At 52.8% G+C, this 22963-nt stretch overlaps 1 protein-coding gene across 6 annotated transcripts; it reads left to right on the plus strand.

Annotated features, from left to right (window-relative positions):
* Positions 1-5: 5 nt before the first annotated feature.
* Stard3 (START domain containing 3) lies at positions 6-22751 on the plus strand. Of its 6 annotated transcripts, none has more exons than XR_388504.1 (15): positions 6-147; positions 13709-13981; positions 16719-16796; positions 17115-17179; positions 17314-17367; positions 18129-18246; positions 18391-18489; positions 18704-18759; positions 19089-19181; positions 19795-19857; positions 19974-20069; positions 20377-20456; positions 20533-20637; positions 21612-21705; positions 22097-22751. XR_388504.1 is itself a non-coding variant. In XM_006533894.1 (15 exons), exons 2-15 carry the CDS (start codon positions 13760-13762, stop codon positions 22199-22201), a joined length of 1404 nt encoding a protein of 467 aa, XP_006533957.1. In that variant the 5' UTR covers positions 6-147; positions 13709-13759; the 3' UTR covers positions 22202-22751. The 6 variants fall into 6 exon arrangements, 5 of the variants coding, with proteins under 5 accessions (XP_006533957.1, NP_067522.1, XP_006533960.1 ...); XM_006533894.1 differs by having other exon boundaries at positions 16643-16796; NM_021547.3 differs by having other exon boundaries at positions 7-147; positions 17115-17192.
* The last annotated feature ends 212 nt before the right edge of the window (positions 22752-22963 follow it).

Raw genomic sequence — 22963 nt, forward strand, 5'->3', positions numbered from 1 at the left:
GGCTTTGGGGGCGGGCTCGGGGGGGACGGGCTCAGCGGCGGAAGTAGCGCCGCCGGGAGCTCTCCTTCCGCTCTGAGGAGTTGCCAGGCCGTGGAGCGGGACTGCGGCTGAGGCAGGAAGAGTGGGGGCCGTGGTGACATGAAGCAGGTGGGTTGTGCGGCGGTCGCAGGCACCGGGCGGTGGTACAAGAGCTGTCTCTACCCGACGGATCCCGCTTTCCTGCCCGGTGTCCGTCTTTGGTTCGGTCCGACCCAGCCCACACCCCTCGCGCTCCGGGTTCCGCCCCCTTCCTCTCCACTCGCTGCTGCGCGCGCAGGGCTGGGGAGGGGGTGTCTTGGTCTTTACCCGAGAGGGTCCGGAGGACGTCTGCGGCCGCTTTCCTAAGCCTTCTTTATAGTAAGAGGAGAGGCAAGGAGTCGGTATCTAAGTATTATGGGGGACAGAATTGGGTGTGGGAAGGGGCCAGACTCAGGGAAAAACATACTAATCGGCTGCCTCTCTGCCACCCGCTGTTTCCCACAACTTCCGTTGGAAACATCCACGCATAGCTTCCCAACGATATCAGAAAGAAGGCTCTTTAAACTCTTCTCAGAAGTGCTTGCTACTGTTGGCTTTCATTCCTGACATACTTCCACCCTTTGACTCCCCAATATTTCCTGATTTTTCCTCTTACCTCTCTGACAAGAGGGCAGAAGAATCTCTTTACGTTCACGCTGGCCCAACCCGCCTCACTGTGCATTGATCCTGGATGGCCTCATCCACTGTTGTCGCATCAAGTTCACGTTCACTGAATATTCAGATGGACGATAGCAGCACATCCCCTTCCTGGGCTCCAAATTAGCTGCCTGTCAATTATGCCTATGGGATACCTTCACTTTGGGATGATCTCACAGGTTTCAAACGTGAGCTGATCTTTTCTCTGTAAATTTATCCTTCCACTCTTGTCTTATCCAGGAGAAAAACTCCGGAATTGCCTTAACATCTTTTAACCCTGTTTGCTCAGAGGTGCCAGTATAGCTAACTCCCTGAACCTTCTCTGTCACTACCCTTGTTGACGTGTCTCTGGACATTTCCAGCAGCTTGTGGTCCTAATTGCTTGCAGGCAAGTCTTCAGAATCTAGCTCTTGCAGACTTTTATATCACGAGTCTGGTTATGTCACTTGCTTGCTTCCCATTGCCTGTGGGGAAACGACTGTGTGCTTGTTTACTGTAAGATGTGCCTGGCTCACATAGGGTTCTTCGTGTATATAGCAGCACCTCTTTCCTCTCTGATCTGCTGGGCCTCCTCCTGATGTATCCTTCAGGAGTCCTGCTCAGAGAGCACCATCTCCACACTGCCCACCTCCATCTCAAAGGCTGGCCGCCCTGCCCATCTGTGTCCTCTGAACACTCTTAGTGTCATAGCTGACATATAGACCCATGCACCAGCCTGCTTGAGTTTTGATATTGTTTTGAGACCTTGATGAAGTCAGTATCTTCCTTTCCTCTTTTGGAAGATGGAGATAGTAATGTGCCTACCTTGTATAGATGTGAGAATGAATGAAGTACTGTGTAGTGTATGCATCAAGGGACCAGGCCTATGAGTGCCTAATGAACACACGTTAGTTAGCATGTCCTGTGTAAGAGCACTCTGGCTTGCTGGTTATGAGTTAATTTCATCGGCTGCGTGAGAATGCTTGGTGTGGCTCGCTTCTCATTCTGTCCCTGGGTCCTAAGGTGAAATCCTGGACTCACCGGGAACAGGATCTGGACCTACTGAGTGGAATGCTATTCAGGAGTGGAAAAGATCCAGCCTTTGTGGTTTTGTTTCCAGCACTGCCGGGAAAACAAACAAACAAACCAAACCAAACCAAAAACCATCTTGGCACACTGGTGGCACACACTTTTAATCTCAGCACCTGGGAGGCAGAGGTAGGTGGGTCTAACCTGGTCTACAGAGTTCTAGGATGGCCAGAGCTACACAGAGAAACCCTGTCTTGGGAAACAAACAAACAAACAAACAAACAAGGCAATGGGAGTGATTGGGTGGGGTTGGGGTTAGCCCAGTAGTAGTAGAACATTAGTTCTTGACCATGAACAGTCCTTCAGTCCTTTGCTGTTCTTTTGCAATCATGAGTGCCCATCTCCCTTCCCTCCACCTGAGTGATTCTCCTGAGCCTCCGAAGGTCCCTCCACCCTGTGCTTCCCTCCCCCTCACTGTAGCTCAGGCCCCATGCGTCTTTTTCTGGGAGACATGGGCCCTTGTGAATACATTTCTGAAAGCGCTCGTCACATCCGGCCAGCATGGATTTATGTCAGTCTTTCTCACTAGACCCAGTGACCCCGATAGACTAAGCCAGAGTCTGTCACACTGCAGGTTCTCCTGTGTCCTGCTCTTAGCTGAGCTCTTGCACACCTGGGATCACTGGAAGGTCGCAGTGTGGGTTAAGACCAGAAATCCCGTGGCTGGCTGGCTCCTCTCATCCTGTTGAATGCTGGTGCCTTTTGCCTCCTCTCTGCAGATGAGGAAGCTGAGCCTTGGGGGAGGTTGGTTCAAGTCACTCAGTAGAGATTTAAAGACGGGTAGCTTAATTTCAGATGCATAGCCATGTCCCAGGCACTGCCTCTGTTCCAGCATCCAAGCGAGCAGCTGGCACATCAGCGGACAGGACAATGAATAGCATGCCATTTTGTTAGCTGTGTGCTCCTCTGAATGTTTTCTGGCTGGAGTGCGGCAAATGTAGGCTTTTGTCTGGCCAGAGCTGGGCCCGGGAGGAGCCTGTGCGCCCAGGCCTTTTCATGAGAGAGCTCACAGCTCTCAGAGGGGCCGGCCCTTTCCAGAGTGACTCTGGGGACTTGACTTCCTCAGCCTCAGTTTTGACCCAGGATCACTAAAGAATGGAGTAGAGTCTGATTCACAGCCCCTGAGTGGGCCAGAGGTCACGGAGTCACTGAGCTCAGGGCATCCTAGAAGGGCAGGGTGGGGGCAGGGGCTGAGCAAGCCTGGCACATGTGGTGGGCTCTCCAGTTACTGTGTGGTCAGAACCGAGTCTAGGAAGGAGTGGCCAGTTCCTGTGCTAGCCTGACTCTCCTCTTCCTACTTAGCCCTAAGGAAAGGGGAAATGGAAACCACTTTGTGTTTGCACTCATGTTTCTCACTGCTGCCATGTGCCCTGTCTCTCTTCAAACTTCTACTTCCCCAGGGCCGGGGACCTTCACAAGCCCTCTGTGGGTATGTATGTGGCCAGGGAGCCTGAAGCCAGTTGTTCCTCGGCTGAGGGCAGGAGTCACCAAACAGGAGAGCTATCCCTGATAGGTTTCCTGAGGCAGGGTCCTCCTAACCCGCAGGCCAGACGGACCTCTGGTTCGGGCACAGTGCCCTGCTACATCTGCCTGGCCCTGGCCTGCATTGTGTGGCAGGGAGTAGTAGGGGGAGCAGTCATTAAGTAAGCACAGGTGGAATTTCTCATCCCTTCAAGCTCCCTTAGGTAGGTACCCTCTGCTCTCCACTTTACAGATGACACTGTGTATGAGGCTCAGTGACTTGGCAAGGATACAGCCCAACAAAGAGTGCCCCTGGGCTTTTGATTTCAGGTCTAATGCTGACCCCAGACCTGTTCCCTCTCTCCAGTTCCGGGCAGAATTCACACTTCAGTAAAACAGCTTACTTAATAGATAACCTGTGGCTTGTCACTGTGACCTGAGCAGCCAAGACTCAGGTCTAGCGATGAGATAAGGGTGGGGCTGACCTGGAGGAGTCCTGAGGTCAAAAGCACTTAGATGGCAAAGGAAAGCTTTGCCTTAGAGGTGACAGTAGCTCTCTGGCAGTGGAAGAGGTTGTTCTGGAGTGAGGAAATGGAGAGCCTACTGTGCCGTGTCGGAGCAGCCCTCAGTTATAGGGGGGTCAGGTGTTAAACCCCACATCTAGAGAAGAGAGCTAGGGTCTCTCCTTCCTAATGTTCCTTATCCAAGGGGCTTAACTCTCCTGGGCCCTTCCCCTTGCATTACCACAGGGCCACTGCCCTGAGCAGGGCACAATGCCGGATGCGCAAGATCCAGTTTCAGGAAGATTGCCTTGAGGGCTGGGCACGAGTAACCCTGTGCATCCCAACTCGTGTCCGGGAGAGAAGTATGTAAATAGTCATCCTCACATTTCCTGGAGTGCTTCTCAGGTTGCGCAGCAGTGTGCAAGGCTGTTCTCGTGGAGTGTAACTTCCAGTATGAGAAAATGGCAGGAAACCTAGAAGACAGTGGTGTTAGACTAACAAGTGCTTTGACCAAGAAGACAGCTAAAGGGGGGATGGAGCCTGAATAGGAGGCTTCAGAAAGTTCTCTCTATAGGGTTGCTTCCACAGAAACCAGACTGGAGCAAGGGGACAGTAGTGCAGGAGTCCTGGAGTTGGAACAAGTTGGTGTGTCCAGGGACAACGAGGACCAATATGACTGGAGTGGAGACTTTAAGGAGAAGACACATAGGACGGGGTGTGGGCTGTGGACCATAATGGGGACTTTGGCTTTTACTCTGCTTGCTCTGGAAGCCACTAGAGGATTGGGACTTTGGGAGATGTCTGACCTTACAGGGTTCCTGTGGCTGTTAGGTTAAGAGTAGACTCTGATCAGGTACAAGGAGGAAGGAAAGAGAGAAAGCTGTGAGAGACAGCTCAGGCAGGGTGACATGGGGGTAACTGAAAGAGGGTATGTACTGGCTGGGTTTGGAAGGACCTGCCCAAAATTCTGTTGGTGTTCTGGATATGGCGAGAGGACCCTGGGCTCCCCAGGTGAAGGCTGGGTGGCTGCTGAGCTTGTTGGGGGCTAGTGAAGTCTCTTGTGTAATAGGTCTCAGCTCAGTGCGAAGACCCCTGGGCTGGGTCAACTTTGCTCTTCTCTAAGATAACCGTGGGCAGGTTTTGGGACTCAGTCTTCTTTTTCCCAGGGGCTTATCCTTGTATCTCCTGGTAGGGTGTGTGATGAATAAGGGAGACTGTATACTGGGTGGCACTGCGGGTCACGACCAGCTGGGTCTGCTGCCTGTGTATTTGCAGCAGGGCACAGACCAGGGCTGACCCGATATCCAGTCCTGACCCAAAGACAACTCATGGATTTTTTTTTTTTCCTGCAGAAGAGGCTGGTGTGTCAGGGATGTTCCTTGAGGCATCTCTGCAGGGCCAGGAGGTACCGATGTTTGTCCCAGAGGGGGATTGACTCAGAGAGAAGTGAGAAGCCAGTGCTTGATCCTTCTCCCAGCTTGGAGCCCATTTCTCCGCTGGCTTCTCTGTCTCCCCTGCATGTATCCCCAAGTTCCCCATAGCAACCCCCAAGATTTAACATTTCTTGGGGCACACAGAGTCTCCTGGGGTGTACTGCCTGTCTGTCCTTAGGAAGTATTTGGAATTTTTTTTAAGAAAAGATTTACTTATGTATTTATTTTATGTGAGTACACTGTTGCTCTCTTCAGACACACCAGAAGAAGAGATTGGATCCCATTACAGGTGGTTGTGAGCCACTATGTGGTTGCTGGGAATTCAGCTCAGGACCTCTGGAAGAGCAGTCAGTGCCTTTAATCGCTAAGCCATCTCTCCAGCCCAGTATTTGGAATTCTTACAGAATCCACTGTGCCAGGCACTTCTGTTTGTTTGTACTGCCAGGCAGTTAAGGTCGAGACAAGTACTCCCAGTCTTTGGGTTCAGCAGGTACAAGAGCAGAGGCTTAGCCATGAAGTCACAGGAGCCATGGCACACACTTACCTTGGGCAGGAAGCTGTAGTCCACAGGATATGGAACTGCAGGCAGGCGGCTGAGGCCTCTGGCCTGGGGAAGAAAGCTATAAGAACCCTTTCTGTGCTCCTGCCACTTAAGGGCCGGGTTCACGGTTGGGGTCTTACCTGTTTCTCCTGTCTGCATGGGAAGGTGCCGGTGCTAAAGCGCCATCCTGACACACTCCTTAAATCTTCTACACGGAGCCAGGACAGACCAACTTCTGCCCCCACCTTGACCTGGCGGGGGTGGGGTGGGGGGGTCTACCTATGCCTGGAGGGGGAGTAACTCAGCCTTTGTATGACCAGGGATAGGAACGAGGGGCTGGAGAGCTTGTTTTGTGCCACCGCGCAGGTTGGTTATATAGTACAGCTTTGAACCCAGATCTTTCAGGGTGGCTTTTCCTATCTGTCACAACTAAGCTCTCTGTTTCCCTTTTATCTGCTACACTTGTACCTCAGCTTCTGATCAAGCCCTGCCCTCCCCTCTGACACTTGTACAAATAGCATCCCTGTGATGTAAGAATGTCAATGCCTCTAGTGTTTGTAGAACTAAGCTGTAAAACTTTGGGTGGGTTTGGGGAGGAGCCAGTAGGCAGGAGAGTGAGCAATCAGTATGTATGATAAAAATATGTAACAAAAAAAAATACCAATTTAACACTTTTAAATGTATAGTTCAGGTGTGCGCGCTCTCTCACTCTGTGTGTGTGTGTGTGTGTGTGTGTGTGTGTGTGTGTGTGTGTGTGTATAAAACCAGGCTGGAGAAAAATGGCTCATCAGTTAAGAGCATTTGCTGCTCTTTTAAAGACATGGAGTTCATTCAGTTCCCAGTGTTGGGCTCAAAACTGTCTGTAGCTCACTGGGAATAGTGGCGCACGCCTTTAATCCCAGCACTCGGGAGGCAGAGGCAGGCGGATTTCTGAGTTCGAGGCCAGCCTGGTCTACAGAGTGAGTTCCAGGACAACCAGGGCTGCACAGCTTGAAACCCTGCCTTGAAAAACAAAAAACAAAAACAAAACGACAAGATAAACTGCCTGTAACTCCAGCTCTGGGAACCCAGACCCTCTTTTGGCCTTCAAAGGTATCCACATGCACATACAGACACATATAAATAATAAAATAATCTTAGGAGGGCCTGGAGTGATTAAGAACATGGGCTGCTTTTCTTTCTTCCTTCCTTCCTTCCTTCCTTCCTTCCTTCCTTCCTTCCTTCCTTCCTTCTTCCTCCCTCCCTCCCTCCCTCCCTCCCTCCCTCCCTCCCTCCTTCCTTCCTTCCTTCCTTCCTTCCTTCCTTCCTTTCTTTCAGCAAGGTTTCTCTGTATAGCTCTGGCTTCCTAGAACTTACTCTATAGACCAGGCTGGCCTCAATCTCAGAAATCTACCTGCCTCTGCCTCCCAAGTGCTGGGGTTAAAGGCGTGCGCCACTACTGCCCGGCTATGGGTTGCTTTTTAAAAAGACCTGAGTTCGCCGGGCGTGGTGGCGCCTGCCTTTAGCCCCAGCACTTGGGAGGCAGAGGCAGGTGGATTTCTGAGTTCGAGGCCAGTTTGGTCTACAAAGTGAGTTCCAGGACAGCCAGAGCTATACAGAGAAACCCTGTCTCAAGAAACAAAACAAAAAACAAACAAACAAAAAAAGACCTGAGTTCAAGTCCTAGCATCTACCTGCATGGAAATTTACAAACATCTACAACTCCAGTTCCCAGGGACCTAATTCCCTCTTCGAGCTTTTGAGAGTACCAGGCATGCATGTGGTGCATAGACATACATGCAGGTAAAACAATCACATACAGAAAATAAATAAAATGAAAGAAGGAAAAACCAGCTTAGGGCTAAGGACACCGCTCCGTTGTAGAGTGGTTGCCTAGCAAACATGGAACACTAAGTTTAGTCCCTAGTGCTGCATAAACAGGTGCCACTGATGTGTAGTCAGCACTTGGGAGGCAGAGGCAGGAGAACCAAAGGCTCATTGGTTCTTGGCTACACTGTAAGTTTGGGTTCAACTAGAGATACATGAGATTATGTCTCAGAGAAGAAAATAAATATAGCTTACAAGCTCTGCACACAGTTCATCACTGCAGCCCTCGCTCAGTGTGCGAGGCTCTGGGTTATATCTCCAGTACTGAGAAAAGTTAAAATGATGGAGCTGAGGAGACCAAGTCCCAGGAAGGTTCTGCTGTGCCCCAGACCACAGGGCCAGGCTCTGAACTCAAGTCCATTCCATTTTGCTTAGGTGTTTGTTTGGCTTACGGTGCTGCATCTGGATGTATTAGGCAGCTGTGCTTTACCACGGAGTCCATTGCTCAACTCAGCATCCCCATTGCAAGCTGAGCTTCTGCCAGCGTGTCCCGGGGCCAGTAAGAGAGCAAGTGAGGTTGCGGTGACCCCTTCCTCGTGCCTCGGGAGCCACAGGAGCTGACCCACTGTGTGCACACACCTGCCTCCACCCCCACTTCTTCCTCTTTCAGCTTCTGACGCCCTCTCAGCCTTTCCTCTGCTTCCTTCCCACTCTCTCAAGCCTTCGCAGCCCAGCTTCCTCAAGCACACAGGTGTAAAGTCTGCAGCCATGCCCGGTGGACTGTGTGCTCTTCAGTCCTGACACCTCTGAAGGTGCCTGTGACAGCAGGCGGTGGGCTGCGGGAAGTGGGGAGTGCTGTTCCCAGGGGTTCCTTTCCGCCTCCATCAGGCTGTAATTCTGGTGGCTGAAGGCCTCTGCCCCCTGGGCCAAACAAGTGCTTGGGGACCCCTAGGAGCAGGTCCAGGTCAAGGTGACCTGACTACCAAAAGCCTTTGAAGCCACCTGAGTGAGTTGAGTGTCACACTGTGTCCCAAGAGTTCTCCATGGCCGTGCTGGATTGAAGGACAGGGTGATGTATGGGTCTCTACAACTGCTGCCCACAGCAGACTAGATTTGGGTTTTTGTAGCTTAAGGATAGAAAATTGTGCATGCTAAGCGAGCCCTCTCTCTACCTCTGAGTACACCTCACTACCAGAAATCTGATTTTTTTTCTTAGCTTTTTAAAATCTAAATTAGATAAAGCTATTTATTTATTCATTCATTCATTCATTCATCTATCTATTTATTTTCTCTTAGAAACAGAAGTTAGTAAGAAGGCCTTGTCATAGTGGCTCAGAATCAGCCTTGGTCTCCTCTGGGCACCAGTGCTTCAGCTCTCTGTAGACTTTGAGCTGCTATTTTTTCTTTTGAGGAGGGTGGCTCTTGGCCAGCTTCCCCTCAGCCGTTCTCTAAGCCCCAGTGCATGGCTCCCACATGCTGCCATCTTCCGCTCTCCCAGCCCCCCCAGCACCTCTGTTCTCAGCCACCACAAGGGCGTCTGGGTGTGAGCGTCAGGGTGGTTGCTGCTCCAAGCATGTCTCACACCAAAGCTGCTGCCACCCGAGCCCTGTGCCCAGGGAGGGACAGGCAAGCCAGGGACAAAGATAGACAAACGGAGGAATGGACCAGGAGTGATGAAGCCACAGCACTTAGAAGTGAGATTGGAAAAGGAAGGGAAGAGGCACAGAGTTGGTTAGAGGTGCTGAGAGCGGCTCTGGAGAGGGAGAGGACTAGATGAAGGTCCAGACAGACATGGGTGACAGGATTTCCTGTGGGCTGTGAGCAAACAGGTGTTCTCATGCGTTACTGCTAGGAATGCCAACTGCTGAGGAATCTGGCAGTGCCTAACCCAACCACGCATGAGGGATGATGACCCAGAAGTCCTGCTTCTAGGGAATCAATCTGTCTGGATGGTACATTCCCGACAACCTGAATGCATACGCATACACGGCATTCAGTGTTGTGTCTCTGGTCATTACAAATAGAAACGTTTGTTCATCTGTCACCTGCAGCTAGGGCTGGGGACGTAGCTCAGCAGCACAGTGCTGGCCACACATGCAGGGCCCCGTGCCGATCCCCAGTACAGAGTGGGGAGGGAGGTATATAAATAGAGTGCCAAGACACCTCTGGTAACTTGACTGTTAATCCTAGCTCTCAGGAGGCAGGAGTGGATTTTGAGTTTGAGGTCAGCCTCAAATGTGGCCTATGGAGGGAAATCTAGTCTTAAAAACAAAACACAAAAAAACAAACCACCGGGCAATACTTGGGAGGTAGAGGCAGGCAGATCTCTGAGTTCGAGGCCCGCCTAGTTTACAGATCAAGTCCCAGAGCAATCAGGACTATACAGAGAAACCTTGTCTTGAAAAATAAAAACAAAAGTAAAACAAACAAATAAAAAGTACCAGTCAGGGCTGGTGAGATGGCTCAGTGGGTAAGAGCACCCGACTGCTCTTCCGAAGGTCCAGAGTTCAAATCCCAGCAACCACATGGTGGCTCACAACCATCCGTAAAAAACGAGATCTGACTCCCTCTTCTGGAGTGTCTGAAGACAGCTACAATGTACTTTCATATAATAATAAATAAATAAATCTTTAAAAAAAAAAAAGTACCAGTCAGTTCTATAAACAGATGCGCTCCTTTATAAAGATGGATGTGACCGGTTGTAGCTGCAGGGTGCTTGCCTAGAGTGCATTCAGCCCCACCTAATCTAGCCGGTGAAGGCATGAGGATCAGAAATTCAAAGGCATCCTTAGCTACATGCATAGTTCAAGGCAAGTTCTTAGATACATGAACCCCTGTCTCTAAAAATAAAATAGGGCTGATGAGCTGGCTCAGTTGTTAAAAGAGCTTGCTGCCAAGCCTGAGGACCTGAGTTCAATCACTAGGGTCCCCATATGGTAAGAGGAGAGAACCAACTCCCACTAGTTATTCTCTGACCTTGCAGACATGCTATGACACATGTGTCCCCCATGAACATGCAGACGTGCACACCCAAAAGAATTAATAAGCTGAGAGATGTCTCAGTGGCAAAAAGCATTGTCTCCTCTTCTAGAGGACCCGGGTTCACGGCAAGGGTAGTGGAGCACACCTTTATGCCAGCACTTGGAAGGAGAGGCAGAGGTCTCTGAGTTCAAGGCCAGCCTGGCCAACATAGTAAAATCCAAGACAGCCAAAGCTACATAGTGAGGCACTGTCTTTTTTTTTAAAAAAAAAAGAGGATCTGAGTTCAATTCCCAGAATCCACATGGCAGCTCACGACCTCAGTTCCAAGGGATCTGACACCCTCTTCTGGCCTCCGTGAGCTCTAGACACTCATGTGAGACACAGCCATGTATGCAGGCAGAACACGCATACACATTACAGTAATAATTTTAAAAACAGGGTATGGTCATAGATTGTGTTGGCATCCTAACACACCTGTGCTTCAGGGTGTAGCTTTATCTAGAACCAGGGCCATCACAGATGAGATGCCATCGCCCAGGAGCCAGTAGGTCCTAATCTAAAAAGACTGGTTCTGTGTGACTAGTGTCCTCCTAAGATGACAGAGCCAGGGAGAGTGCTTTGTGAAGAGTGTGGCAGAGACAGGCGGAGTTGGAGAGCCAAGGAATGCCAGATTGCTCTGCACCACCAGAAGCTTGGGAGCCAAGCACTGCAGACGGCCCTGCTGGCACCTCGATTTCAGACTTCTAGACTCTGGAGGCAGGGGAGGGCATGAGCGTTCTATTTTTTTTAAACTTGTTTGTTTTGTTTTCTTTTTTTTCTCTTTTCCTTCCTTGTGTTGCTGGGAGTTGAACTCGGGGGTTCTTGCACGTGCTAGTCAGGGGTTCTATTTCTGGGCTCCATCCACACCCCAGATTCCTATAGAGAGTTGTTCTGGGTTGGGGTTTTTGTGAAGCAGATGAGGGGGAGGCTGGATCTCGGTAAGTTTCCCAGGCTGGCCTTGAACTTATCAACTTTCCTGTTGGATTATAGGCACACATCACCCTGTACGGCTCAGATGGCACAGCTCAGCTGGCAGAATGGTTTTTTCTCCAGCATTTGCTAAACCCTGGGTTCAGTTCCCAGCTCTCAGAAGGTGGCAGGAAGATCAGAAGTTTAAGACTGTCCTTTGCTCCATAGGCCTAGGCTCCACAAGACCCTGACTTCAAACAAAGAGGCAAGCAAGCATCTGGGAGAGAGAGAAAAAAAGAGAGAGAAAAATAAAAGTGAATTCTAAACCACTCTGAAATGCAGTAAAGAAAGGGACTGGAGGAGATGGAGGGAGGACACAAGAAATGTCACCAGCCCTGGAGCTGGGGCTTGTCACAGTGAGGGATGGATGTGCTGTGTCTGTAGTCTGACCTCAAGCTGCTAGTGAATGTGGAGAGTCCCATTGCCCCTGGCCTGTCACATCCCCTCTGCTGGTGGCTCCATCTTCTGGAGCCGACCCAGCTCCCCCCTCCCCCCAATGTACTCTAGGGGGTCATGTACAGGGGAGTCCTTGGGTCTGGGAGGTGGCTTTGGGTTCTCTACTGAGAATACTCTGTCTGCCTCTATTTGTGGGATTCACTCAGAGGCAGAGGGATGGACCGTCCACTGGCCACAAACCAGGTCCCTTTAGGACTTGGTAGGTTAAGGACCCGAAAGGTGGCAGACAGAAAAGAAGTTTTACAGGGTTGGGGATTTAGCTCAGTGGTAGAGCACTTACCTATCAAGTGCAAGGCCCTGGGTTTGGTCTTCAGCTCAGAAAGAAAAAAAAAAAAGTTTTACAGATCAACATCAACAGATCAGAAAGGAGGGTGCTTCATCCTCTCTGCGAATCAGGGACAGGAGTCTAGGACTCCTCTTCACTAGCCACCTCCCCACCCCCACTCCCACCAACTGCCAAGATGCTGTGTTAATGCATGCTGGAGCTGGCCAGTCTCTGGCCTTCCTTTCTCTCATGCAGGGGTCCAGGGGTCGGTGTCCCAATTAGCTCAGCAGATTGGTGCAGCAGGGACCCTAGGCATAGGACATGGGACCCTCAGGCTCACTTTGCCTTTGTAGTCCAGTAGAGTCCCACAGTTGCACAGGATGCTCAGGGCTAGATCAGTCCCCTCACCCTAGAGCCTTGGCTGTTTCACCTGTGTGGAGATCCATCCTGTCCTGCTTGGGCAACAACAGTGGGTTAGCCTTGGCCACGTGGACGCTGGGCAGCAACAGTGGGTTGGTTAGCCTTGGCGGTGGCAGGCTTTGTCCCATTTCTCTCTGCTGTGCCTCATGGAATCGAGGGCCAGGAGGCCTGCTAGGGTATTCACTATCCAACAGTCTATTACAGAACACCTGCTGTGTGCCACAAGAGGTGCCAGGCTCATGGGCGACAGCAGTGACCAAGTCAGTCAAAGCCCTATGCCTACCCTTGACACCATCCAGTGGGATAGAGGGACCTGACTGAAGACCCAAGTGTCTGTGCTTAGTCAGGACCAGGGGGCTGCCCAGCTAGAAGAAGTTGCCAGAATGCTGGCCCTGCCTCACCCCTCTGCCGGGACTTGGAGCTGAGGGAGGGTAGGAGGTGGGGAGATGGCAGGTTCCTGTCTTGGAGCAGCTTCACTTGGGGCAGCTTCCCCCAGCTGCCTTGTGAAGAAGGGGTTGTTGAACATGAAGAGTTGATAGTAGTTGGGGCTAGGATGGACTGTTAGAGAGCAGGGGCCAAGCTGTCCGTCATCCCCGCACACCAAGACACTGCTCTAGAGCCCCTCCCAGTTGCCATGGATTAGGGGTGGAGGGGCTGGCTGGCTGCTGGGAGGGAATTTGCTTTGTGCTTTGAAAACAAAGAACAGAGCCTGGGGCCCTCTTCTCCTGGGGGTGGGGGCGGAGGCAGGACTAAGGCTGTTGACAGGACCCGAGGCTAGCCTCAGTCTGTGCAGGACAGGCTGCTTTCCCAAGATTCAGAAGCCAGTAAGTGCCCCCCTGCTTGGGGATCCCAGAACCTACAAGCTGCAAGACAGAGCAGGTGGTGTGTGTGTGTGTGTGTGTGTGTGTGTGTGCACTCAAGTCTTGCCAGCTAGTGAAGCCTGGTGCATGGGGGGACTTACACAGAGCTGTGGGCCTTGGTGTAGGGCAGGGGTACCTGGGGATGATGCCATTCCTGGGACCCTGACAGCCACTTCCCTCTTCCCCCCCAGCCCTGCCGCTGAGGCCCCATTGTCTCCACTTCAACGTGGGGGCCCACCAGGATGAGCAAGCGACCTGGTGATCTGGCCTGTGACTTGGAGCGCAGTTTGCCGGCCCTGGCCTCCCTGGGCACCTCACTGTCCCACAGCCAGAGCCTCTCCTCACACTTCATCCCGCCACCTCTGGAGAAGCGTAGGGCCATCTCCGACGTCCGCCGCACCTTCTGCCTCTTCGTCACCTTCGACCTGCTCTTCATCTCCCTTCTCTGGATCATCGAGCTAAATGTGAGTGGGGATCCATGTTGTGGGGGAGGCGGGTTCTTAGTTCACCCACTTGCCACATGGGAGGGGTGCCTTACCCATGGGCTTGATTATCTGGGTTGATGAAGTGAGAATGGCCATATTTACCTTCCACATAAAGAGAGTTAACAGGGCCTAAGGGTAGGGGCCAGGGGTTGTTATTTGTCCTGGGCTCCCAAGAACCTGAAGAAGCCTAGTTGAACAGATCTCTAGCTCCTAAGCTGAGCTTTTAGCCTGTGCACTATACTGCCCCCTAGTGGGGACTCTGCAAACAGGAGGAGAAGCACCTCTGGCCGGGATGGGAACATTTTTGCCTTCTCTCTGTCTTACTTTGCTCTCTGGCTCATCCATTTATGCAGCAAACATGTTTTGAGGCCCTTCTGTGTCCCAGGGGCTACACTCAAAGCAAAAACGTGGGGCAAAACTTCAGTTCTTGGTTGGTGGCTGTGGTTTTGGGGACTGCTGCCCGATGGCTTAGAGATGAAGCGGTCTCACAGCTCAGCATCCACACCCATGGGCCTGATCTGCCCCAGCCTCAGCACTCACAAAGTCAGGGCCCCCGAGCAGGATGTCCCAGACCTGGGTCTGCCTCAGGGTTCTCTCTGTTCACTGTGGGATCTCAGTCCTCAGTGCCCCCATCAGAGTCAAAGGGCCTTCTTCCAGGTCCCAAGCTTGGCCTTTCTTGATATCAATGAATAGTTTGAGAAAGGGGTTAGCTAACAGCAAGCTGGACAAGAAGTAAATTTGGCTCTGGTCATGTTGAGCTGGAGCAGTGAGGAAGGGCTCTGAGGGTGGGTGAGCACCCGTGTGTATCCGAGATGAACGGGTACCCTCGGGGTGCTGCAGACACCAGTGAAGAGAGCATTGGGTCCTCTTACTGGTAAACGTCTGAGCTCCCAAGGCCCTATGGTGTCTTCCTTTTGAAGGTCCTGACTGGCATCCGAGCCACCCTGCATCTCACCCACACCCCTAACTGAATACATATTTTATAACCAGAGAAGACGTGGGGAAATGTTGATAATTTTGCTTTTGAAATTCTTTGGCTGACAGCTGTGATTGCTCAGAAGTCATCATGCATCCCTGAGAGTTCGTGCAAAGTGATAGAACATAGCCCACAAACAAACTGCCTTCCGGAGGAAGAGTCTCAGAGTACTAGGTTTAGCTCCGAGCAGAGTCAGTGTAACATCCCACTTGGCAGACAAAGGAAGACAGGGTGCGTGCATAGCCCTGGCTGAAAATGTTATAATTTCAGCCTTTTTGTTTTATTTTCTTATTTTGGGGAGAGGAGAGGAGAGGAGAGGAGAGGAGAAGAGAGGAAGAGAGAGAGAGAGGAGAGAGAGAAGAGAGAAAGAGAATATGTGTGTGTGGTGTGTGCATGCATGTGTGTATGTGTGTATATATATGTGTGTGTATGTGTGTGTATGTATGTGTATGTATATGTATGTGTGTATGTGTGTGTATTATATGTGTGTATGTGTGTGTGTATGTGTGTGTATGTATATGTATGTGTGTATGTGTGTGTGTGTGTGTGTTGGGGAGCACATGCCTTAGAGAGTCAGTTCTCTTTTTCCATCTCCTTATGAGTTGGGTGAAGTGTAGATAGTGAGGTTCGTTTGCATCCCCTGGCAGCAAGAACCTTTACTAACAGTAAATTCCCAGTTAGGAGCTTTTAAAGGTTTCTAGTACAGGCTCACCCCAAGATCCAAGCTCAGTGGCCTGAGCTTTTAACATGGGGCCCAAAGCCGGGTGTGACACACATCTGTAATGCTAGTTTTTGGGAGGTAGAGGCAGGAAGACTAGGATTTCAAAGTCACCCTTGCCTACATAGTGAGCTAGAATCCAGCTTGGACTAAAGGAGACCCCATATCAGAGAAACTCGTCTAAGAAATCACTCTAAAATCCAGATGACCTGCCAGAGCAGGAAGCCCCAAGTCTAGCTGATTGTCAAAGGGTCTTTTGGGGCTCCATTACCAAAATCCTCCCCTCTCTCCAGGGGCTGGGATCTCCATTCCCCTCTGAGGAGTTGAGATACAGTCTGGTTCTTGGACTCTGTCCAGACTCCCTTGTCTCTCCAATCCCTGGACATTGGCGACTGAGCGAAGGTGTTAAGTGTCTTGGTGACAGTCCATGGCAGGCTGGGCAGGGACACGCAAGCAGTGCAGGCTGACTTTTCATGCCGGCCCGGCCCCTCGTGCGAGGCTCCCGTGTGAGGCTCAGCAGCAGGGCTGTGATGGATCTTACTCATTAGGCTCAAACCTAATTGATTGATTTGCCACCTGGGGCTCTGTCTGACACCACTACCCACCCAGCTCCCCTCGTCCCACTCGGATGGTGGCTGGCAAGATGGAGGAGAACCAGAGTGTGGGGAGAGAAATGAAATTATAGAACGGGCAGTCTCCAGGATCCATGTGCCAGCTCTGCCCGGGCCTGCCATCTCCCCTGCACAGCCCACAAGCCTCTGGGCCTGGACCCTCCTGGACAGTATACTTGAACTCGGTCTGGCCTATGCGGGCTGCCTGGGACCTTGGGGAACCAGACTAGTGTCTAAGGTCTTGGGCTGCTGGCCCAGTTCCCTTGTTGCCTTGTGAGCCCTCTTGGTGGCGGCTTGTCATTTCTAACTCTCCTCCGGATGGATGCCCTTGGCAGGGGCTCCTCCGTCACTGGAAGAAGGACATCCTTCATTCACGCCTGCCCTCAGAGCCCTTCCTGTCTTCCTCTGCAGACCAACACTGGCATCCGGAAGAACTTGGAGCAGGAGGTGATCCACTACAGCTTCCAGAGCTCGTTCTTCGACATCTTTGTGAGTGAGCTCCCAGCAAGCGCAGCAGAGCATCTTCCTGGGTTTTCCTTCTCTATCCCACATCTGTTCTGGTAGGGGGGCATCAGCTCCTCCTCTGGCAGCCCTCAGTCTTCACAAAGCTCCCAAGGGGGCCCACCTGCAGAGAGCCCAAGGCAGGGGCAGGGACGTAAAGACTTTGCAGCAGTTGACATACAGTTTCTGCCAAGGAAACACTGAGCCCTGTCCTCACCCATGTGGGAGTCAGGAGTGGCAGGGAGCCCCCTGCGGTAGGGCTGGGGAAGCTAGCCAGCCTCTGATGTTCTCCCCTCCCCACACCAGGTTCTGGCTTTCTTCCGCTTCTCTGGGCTGCTCCTGGGCTATGCTGTGCTCCGTCTCCAGCACTGGTGGGTGATTGCGGTAAGGTGCCATCTGCGGCAACTCCGAGGCCTTCCCTGGTCAGGGCTGGTGTGAGGGGTGCGTGCAGAGGATGCACTCCCCAGCCTCCGCCTTCCCTCCTCCCCCACTTTTTGCCCGGCAGGTCACCACACTGGTGTCCAGTGCATTCCTCATTGTCAAGGTCATCCTTTCTGAGGTCAGTGGCTCAGGGTCTAGCTGGTCTGATTGGCATCCAGCCCGAGGGTGGGCTTCTCTTCTGAAGGGTGTGGGGAGTCTGCCCCTGCTATGTTGGACAGAAGAGAATCTTCTCTCATTATTTGCAATGAGTCATTCTTACTGGCTTCCCTAATTTATACCCCTGTCACCCTAAGAGTCAATAATTCTATATCTATACCTCTACCTAATCTATATATATATCTATACCTACACCTATACCTACACCTACACCTACACCTATATTTGGAGACAGGGACTGTAGCCCTTGGCTGGCCTAGAACTTACTGTGTAGACAGGCTGGCCTCTAACTCACAGAGGTCTTCCTGCCTCTGCCTCCCAATGCACCGCCACACATGGCTCTCATTTTCATTAAACCAGGCTTTCATATGCTGGTAACCATGAACTTCTGATGTTCGCTCCCCACCCCAGTCTGGGATTACAAGCATGGGCCACTGTGCTGATTTATAACGTGCCGGGGATGGAACCCAGAGCTTTGCACATGTTAGGCAAGCCCCCTGTGATCTGAGCTACACCATCTAGTCAGAATCAGTCTTTCCTGCCACAGACATAATTCATCTTAGACTCATGTGTCATGCATAGCTGGTCCCTAACAGCTAGCACCAGGAATAGGGAGGAATAGGGTCTATCTCGTCTGGCTAGCCAGAACTGGTGGCCTCCAGGGAGGGCTCTAGGTTTGGGGTAACCCTTGCCATGGAATTCAGTATTCTCCTTCTGTCTTAGTTGCTCAGCAAAGGGGCATTCGGGTACCTGCTCCCCATTGTCTCTTTCGTCCTGGCCTGGCTGGAGACCTGGTTCCTTGATTTCAAAGTCTTACCCCAGGAGGCTGAAGAGGAGAGATGTGAGTCTCAGGGTTAGAGGCTGGGTGACCTGGGTTCTCAGAGGGCCCTCTCAGCTCAGAGAAATGCCTTAGCCTGAGCCGTTCCCCATGTTATCAGCCTCTCTGAGCCCAAGGATAACGGGCTGCCCTTGTCTCCTCCCGCAGGGTATCTTGCTGCCCAGGCTGCTGTTGCCCGTGGACCCCTGCTGTTCTCCGGTGCTTTGTCTGAGGGCCAGTTCTACTCTCCCCCAGAATCCTTTGCAGGTGAGTGCTGCTGGGAAGGGAGCTGCCTTCAGGGAGGAGCAGTGTGGGAGCCAGGTAGGCCGGGTCTGTTCCTTCTGTTCCTCTCAGGCTCCCTGGGGAAAGCCAGCAACCCTCTCCCACAAGCTCAGCCCCCACATTCTTGCACTCATCTGTGAACCCCACCACCTCCTACTCTCGCTCCCCACCCCTTGTCATCTGCTCTTGTTTTCAACAGGGTCTGACAATGAATCAGATGAGGAAGTCACCGGGAAGAAAAGTTTCTCTGCCCAGGTATTTCTCTGCCCACCTCTACCCTCCCCTTGGAATGGGTCAGTGCTGGGCTCGCCCACAGAAGGTAGACCTTGGCCTGAATGCAAGCTAGGGACTCTGTATTGGAGTATCTGCCCTGCCACTGGCTGCTCAGGCCCGCTGACCTGCCCCATGCCTGGGGACTCAGGAACAGCAGGCAACAGAAAGCATGCAGGGCCAGGGACAGCAACCTGGACCCCACATGCAGCTGGGCTGGTCTCTAGAAGGGTTGTGGAATGTGTGGAGAAAGAACAGGCTTGGAACAAAGAGAGCACAGGTCCCTGCTGACCTCCTTCTGCCCCCCTGCCCAGGAGCGGGAGTACATCCGGCAGGGAAAGGAAGCTACTGCGGTGGTGGATCAGATCTTGGCCCAGGAGGAGAACTGGAAGTTCGAGAGGAGTAACGTAAGGAGCCCCCGCCCAACCTGGCTAAGCTGCGTGTGGTAGGAGTCTTCACCCCTTTCCTGAGCCCTGAGAAGTGAACCTGAGGCCTGAGGAAACTAGAACCCTCTCCCTGCCCCAGGGAGGTGGTGGGGTACAGAATTGGAGCTAGCTAGAGCCTGGGGTCCACCATTCAGCAGGAGGCCAAGCTGGACTAGTCTCTGTCTCCCCATTTTCCACAACCTAGGCCTCACCTCCCTGGTGTTTGGCTCCCTGGGATTCAGGTTCTGAGGGGAAGCCAACCTCTGTCCTGTGTGTGGTATTTTGGTTCATGATCAAAACAACATTATCTAAACGAGATTGCAGGGAGCCAGGGAAGCAGGGACGCATGCCCGGGTCCTTGCTGGCCAGTTCCTCTGGCAGCCCTTGGCAGCCTGGAGCTGCGGGTCTGGTTTCTCAGGGCTGCAGTCACAGCTGAGCTCCTGCCTTTCAACGTGAGCGCAGAGCTGGTCTCTGCACGTGCTCCCGCTTGCCAGCACAACCCTGTTCTAAATGCTGCGAAGATGTCCCTAGACTCGGGAGCTTGCCCTCCGGTGTCCTCCACCCTCCTCCCCATCCTCCTCTGTCCTTGCCACAGGAGTATGGGGACACTGTGTACACCATTGAAGTTCCCTTCCATGGCAAGACCTTCATCTTGAAGGTGAGTGGGGAAGGAGATCCCAGAGACAGGTGCTCCGTCTGAAGGGCTCCTGCCCAGTCTCCCCACCAGAGGAGGTCTCTCTTCTGGCATCACTCAGCCTTGACCCCCTCCCACAGACCTTCCTGCCCTGTCCTGCTGAGCTGGTGTATCAGGAAGTAATCCTGCAGCCTGAGAGGATGGTGCTGTGGAACAAGACGGTGACTGCCTGCCAGGTGAGCCACCCAGGTCCCACATGCTACCTCTTCACGCGTGGATCAGGCCCAATCATGCCTACCTTTAATGGTTTCCCTCCAGAGGCTCTGTAGTGTCTCCAGCTTCTACTTATAAAGTAGGTGCTGCTGTGGTTGCCCCAAGAGGCAAGAAGGCTCAGTGCTTACCTTGTACCCAGCCTGGGCCTGCAGGGAGCAGCGGCTCTTAGGACAGTGTCCCCAGCTGGGAGGAGGCTAGTCAGGAGTTCCTGAGGCGCTGGGGCATTGCAGGGCTTCCCCTGTACCTCAGATCTCTCTGGTTGGTCTTTAGATCCTACAGCGGGTAGAGGACAACACCCTTGTCTCCTATGATGTGTCATCCGGAGCTGCAGGTGGCGTTGTGTCCCCCAGGTGAGCACCCAGGTCCTCTCCTCTCGGCCACGCCTCCCATACTCAGGACGCCTGTTCTAACCTGCCTTACCCCCAGGGACTTTGTGAATGTCCGACGTATTGAGCGGCGCAGAGACCGATACCTGTCATCCGGCATTGCCACCACACACTGCTCCAAGCCCCCCACGCACAAATATGTCAGGTGAGTCTGGCCTCCCTAAAGCTGTAAACAACTCCGGATACAGTCTGTACCGCTGAACAACTCCCCTCTGGCCCCCACACTGAGGCTGAAGCCCTGTTCTAGTCCCTGCTTACCAGGCCTTGTCCATCCCAGCCTAACCCTGCTAATTCCTGCCTGGCACTTTGCCACCATTCCCTGAGGCTGGAGGGGGTGTGTGGATGGGCAGCTGGATGGGATAGCCCCAGGAACGGGCTGGGGAGTGGCTGTGGCGCTGGGTTCTGAGTTCTGGGGTTCAATCAAGGTAGTTCACCTTCCCCCTCCCCGTTCTCACTGCCTCGCCTGTGTGGATGGAGGGGGAGTGGAATTTAGGCTCTTTTGCTTGTGGAAGGTGGGAGGGGACCCTAGCATTCCTCCTGGCTGGTCGAGGCTGCAGTGCTGGGATGCCAGGTAGATCTTATGTCCCCAAGAGGTAAGGACTTTTCAAGAAGTTGAGATTAGGGCTCTCTGCCTTGGCTGCAGTGGCCTGGCCTTGCCAGGGGATTGGCAGGCTGTGTCCTTTGTGTCACCTCTTTATCTGTGGCTTAAGCGTGCTCAGCAGCAAGGCCATGGGAGGTGAACAGGGTGGGCCTGCTGCCTCCTGAAAAGACGCCCTGTTCTGGAGGCCATGATGCTGGATGCGGGTGATGGAAAGTGGCCACTGTCTCCCAGTTATGGCTTACTGGACATGTCCGTACCAAGCGGATAAGGGCTGGTTGGAGGTGAACTCCCTGCCACTGTGGGGCAAGTGTGAGTGCCATCGGGCTGGGGTAGGCAGGTCGAGTGGGGGTAGAGGGCAGGTCCTGCAGCCCCTGGCCGGCTCTGGGCCAGACTCAGGCAGGGAGGTAGTTCCTAGACTGCCCCTTTCACCACAGTCCAGCTGGGCCAAGAGTGGCAGTGAGGACGGCCGGGGACTTGCTTGGTTCAGCAGGCCTCCCCTTGTGCATTTCTCTCCTTAGAGGGGAGAACGGCCCCGGAGGCTTCATTGTGCTCAAGTCAGCCAACAACCCCCGGGTCTGCACCTTCGTCTGGATTCTTAACACAGATCTTAAGGTGAGGTCACGGCAGGAAGCAGCGTGGCTGGGGAATGGAGTCTGGTTGCTGTGTAAACATGGCTCTCCTCTGCCTTCCTCATGGACCCCCAGCTTTAGTCTCCTAGACTGGATTGGTAGCAAGGTCCAGCTGGCCTTCGAGCCTTGAATTGTGGGAGACACGTGACACACCCCCCCCCCTTCTCACTCTGATTCCTAAGGCCCCAGGAGGGATGGATGGCTGCCAGTCTGTTTATGTGGCTAGTGCCAAGACCTGCATACAGCATGTTCCTCCCTCCAGGAATAGGGGAGAGGAGAGCCCAGGCAGATTCCAGAATACCCCTACTAATGCGATCTGCTAAGAGACCCTGCTGAAGGCGAGCTGTGATGTGCCTTTCTCTTGCCTTCCCCAGGGCCGCTTGCCTCGGTACCTTATCCACCAGAGCCTTGGGGCCACCATGTTTGAATTTGCCTTTCACCTGCGGCAGCGTGTTGGAGAGCTGGGGGCCCGAGCTTGAGCATGCTCCCACGCCACCCTGCGGGCCAGGGTTCTGTCCACTGCCTCCGGAGCCAGAAAGTGGAACTGTTTGGCTTTCCTGCTGCTCATGAAGGACTTTGTGATAAGCAGAGGTGGCACCTCATTCCCTGGCTGTCGTAGTCCACTAAGCCATACTGCCCAGGAACAGGGTCCTGAGCAGTTGTGGGGTTCAGTACCTGGACTCGGGGTTTCCCAGACTGAAGGAGCTGGGACTGTTTTGCCTATGCTGACTTCTGCCGGAGACTGTCTGCATGCCTCACTGGGCATCTTAGACTTGGTCACAGAGGACCTGGGCTTAGGTGGGGCAGGAGAGCTTCCGATTGCCAGTGTGAAGGTGAGGGAGCTCTCTAAGTTTTGTACCATTAGTGAAGGGGTCTGTGACCCTATTCCATACACATCGTGGGGATACAAGGCAGGGGACGGCACTGCGCTCCTGCCTCTCCGCGCCCTTACCCTCTACGAAGGCCTTCTTGGGGACCTTTGTAATGATTTGAGCCAATTAAAAACATGAAATAAAAAATAAAAATGCAGGGTGTGATGGTGCATTCCTTTAATCCCAGTACATGGGAGGCAAAGGCAGGTAGATCTTTGAGTTTGAGGCTGGCTTGGTTTATATAATAATTTTCAAGTCAGCCAGGACTGCTGAGGTAGACTCTGTCTACTCAAAAAATAAAAATCATTCGAACAAAGAAAAAGCATTGCTTGCTGTGAGGCCTCGGTGGGATCTTCACTGCAAGGTAAT

The sequence above is a fragment of the Mus musculus genome, chromosome 11 (assembly GCF_000001635.26).
Source record: "Mus musculus strain C57BL/6J chromosome 11, GRCm38.p6 C57BL/6J".
NCBI lineage: Eukaryota > Metazoa > Chordata > Mammalia > Rodentia > Muridae > Mus > Mus musculus.

Bases quoted from the DNA above. Each gene is read 5' to 3' on its own strand.
- Stard3 (XM_006533894.1), top strand. From the start codon at position 13,760: ATGAGCAAGCGACCTGGTGATCTGGCCTGTGACTTGGAGCGCAGTTTG. The intron at 13,982-16,642 runs GTGAGTGGGGAT...TGCCCTTGGCAG, and splicing joins TCTGGATCATCGAGCTAAAT to GGGCTCCTCCGTCACTGGAA. The intron at 21,706-22,096 runs GTGAGGTCACGG...TGCCTTCCCCAG, and splicing joins TTCTTAACACAGATCTTAAG to GGCCGCTTGCCTCGGTACCT.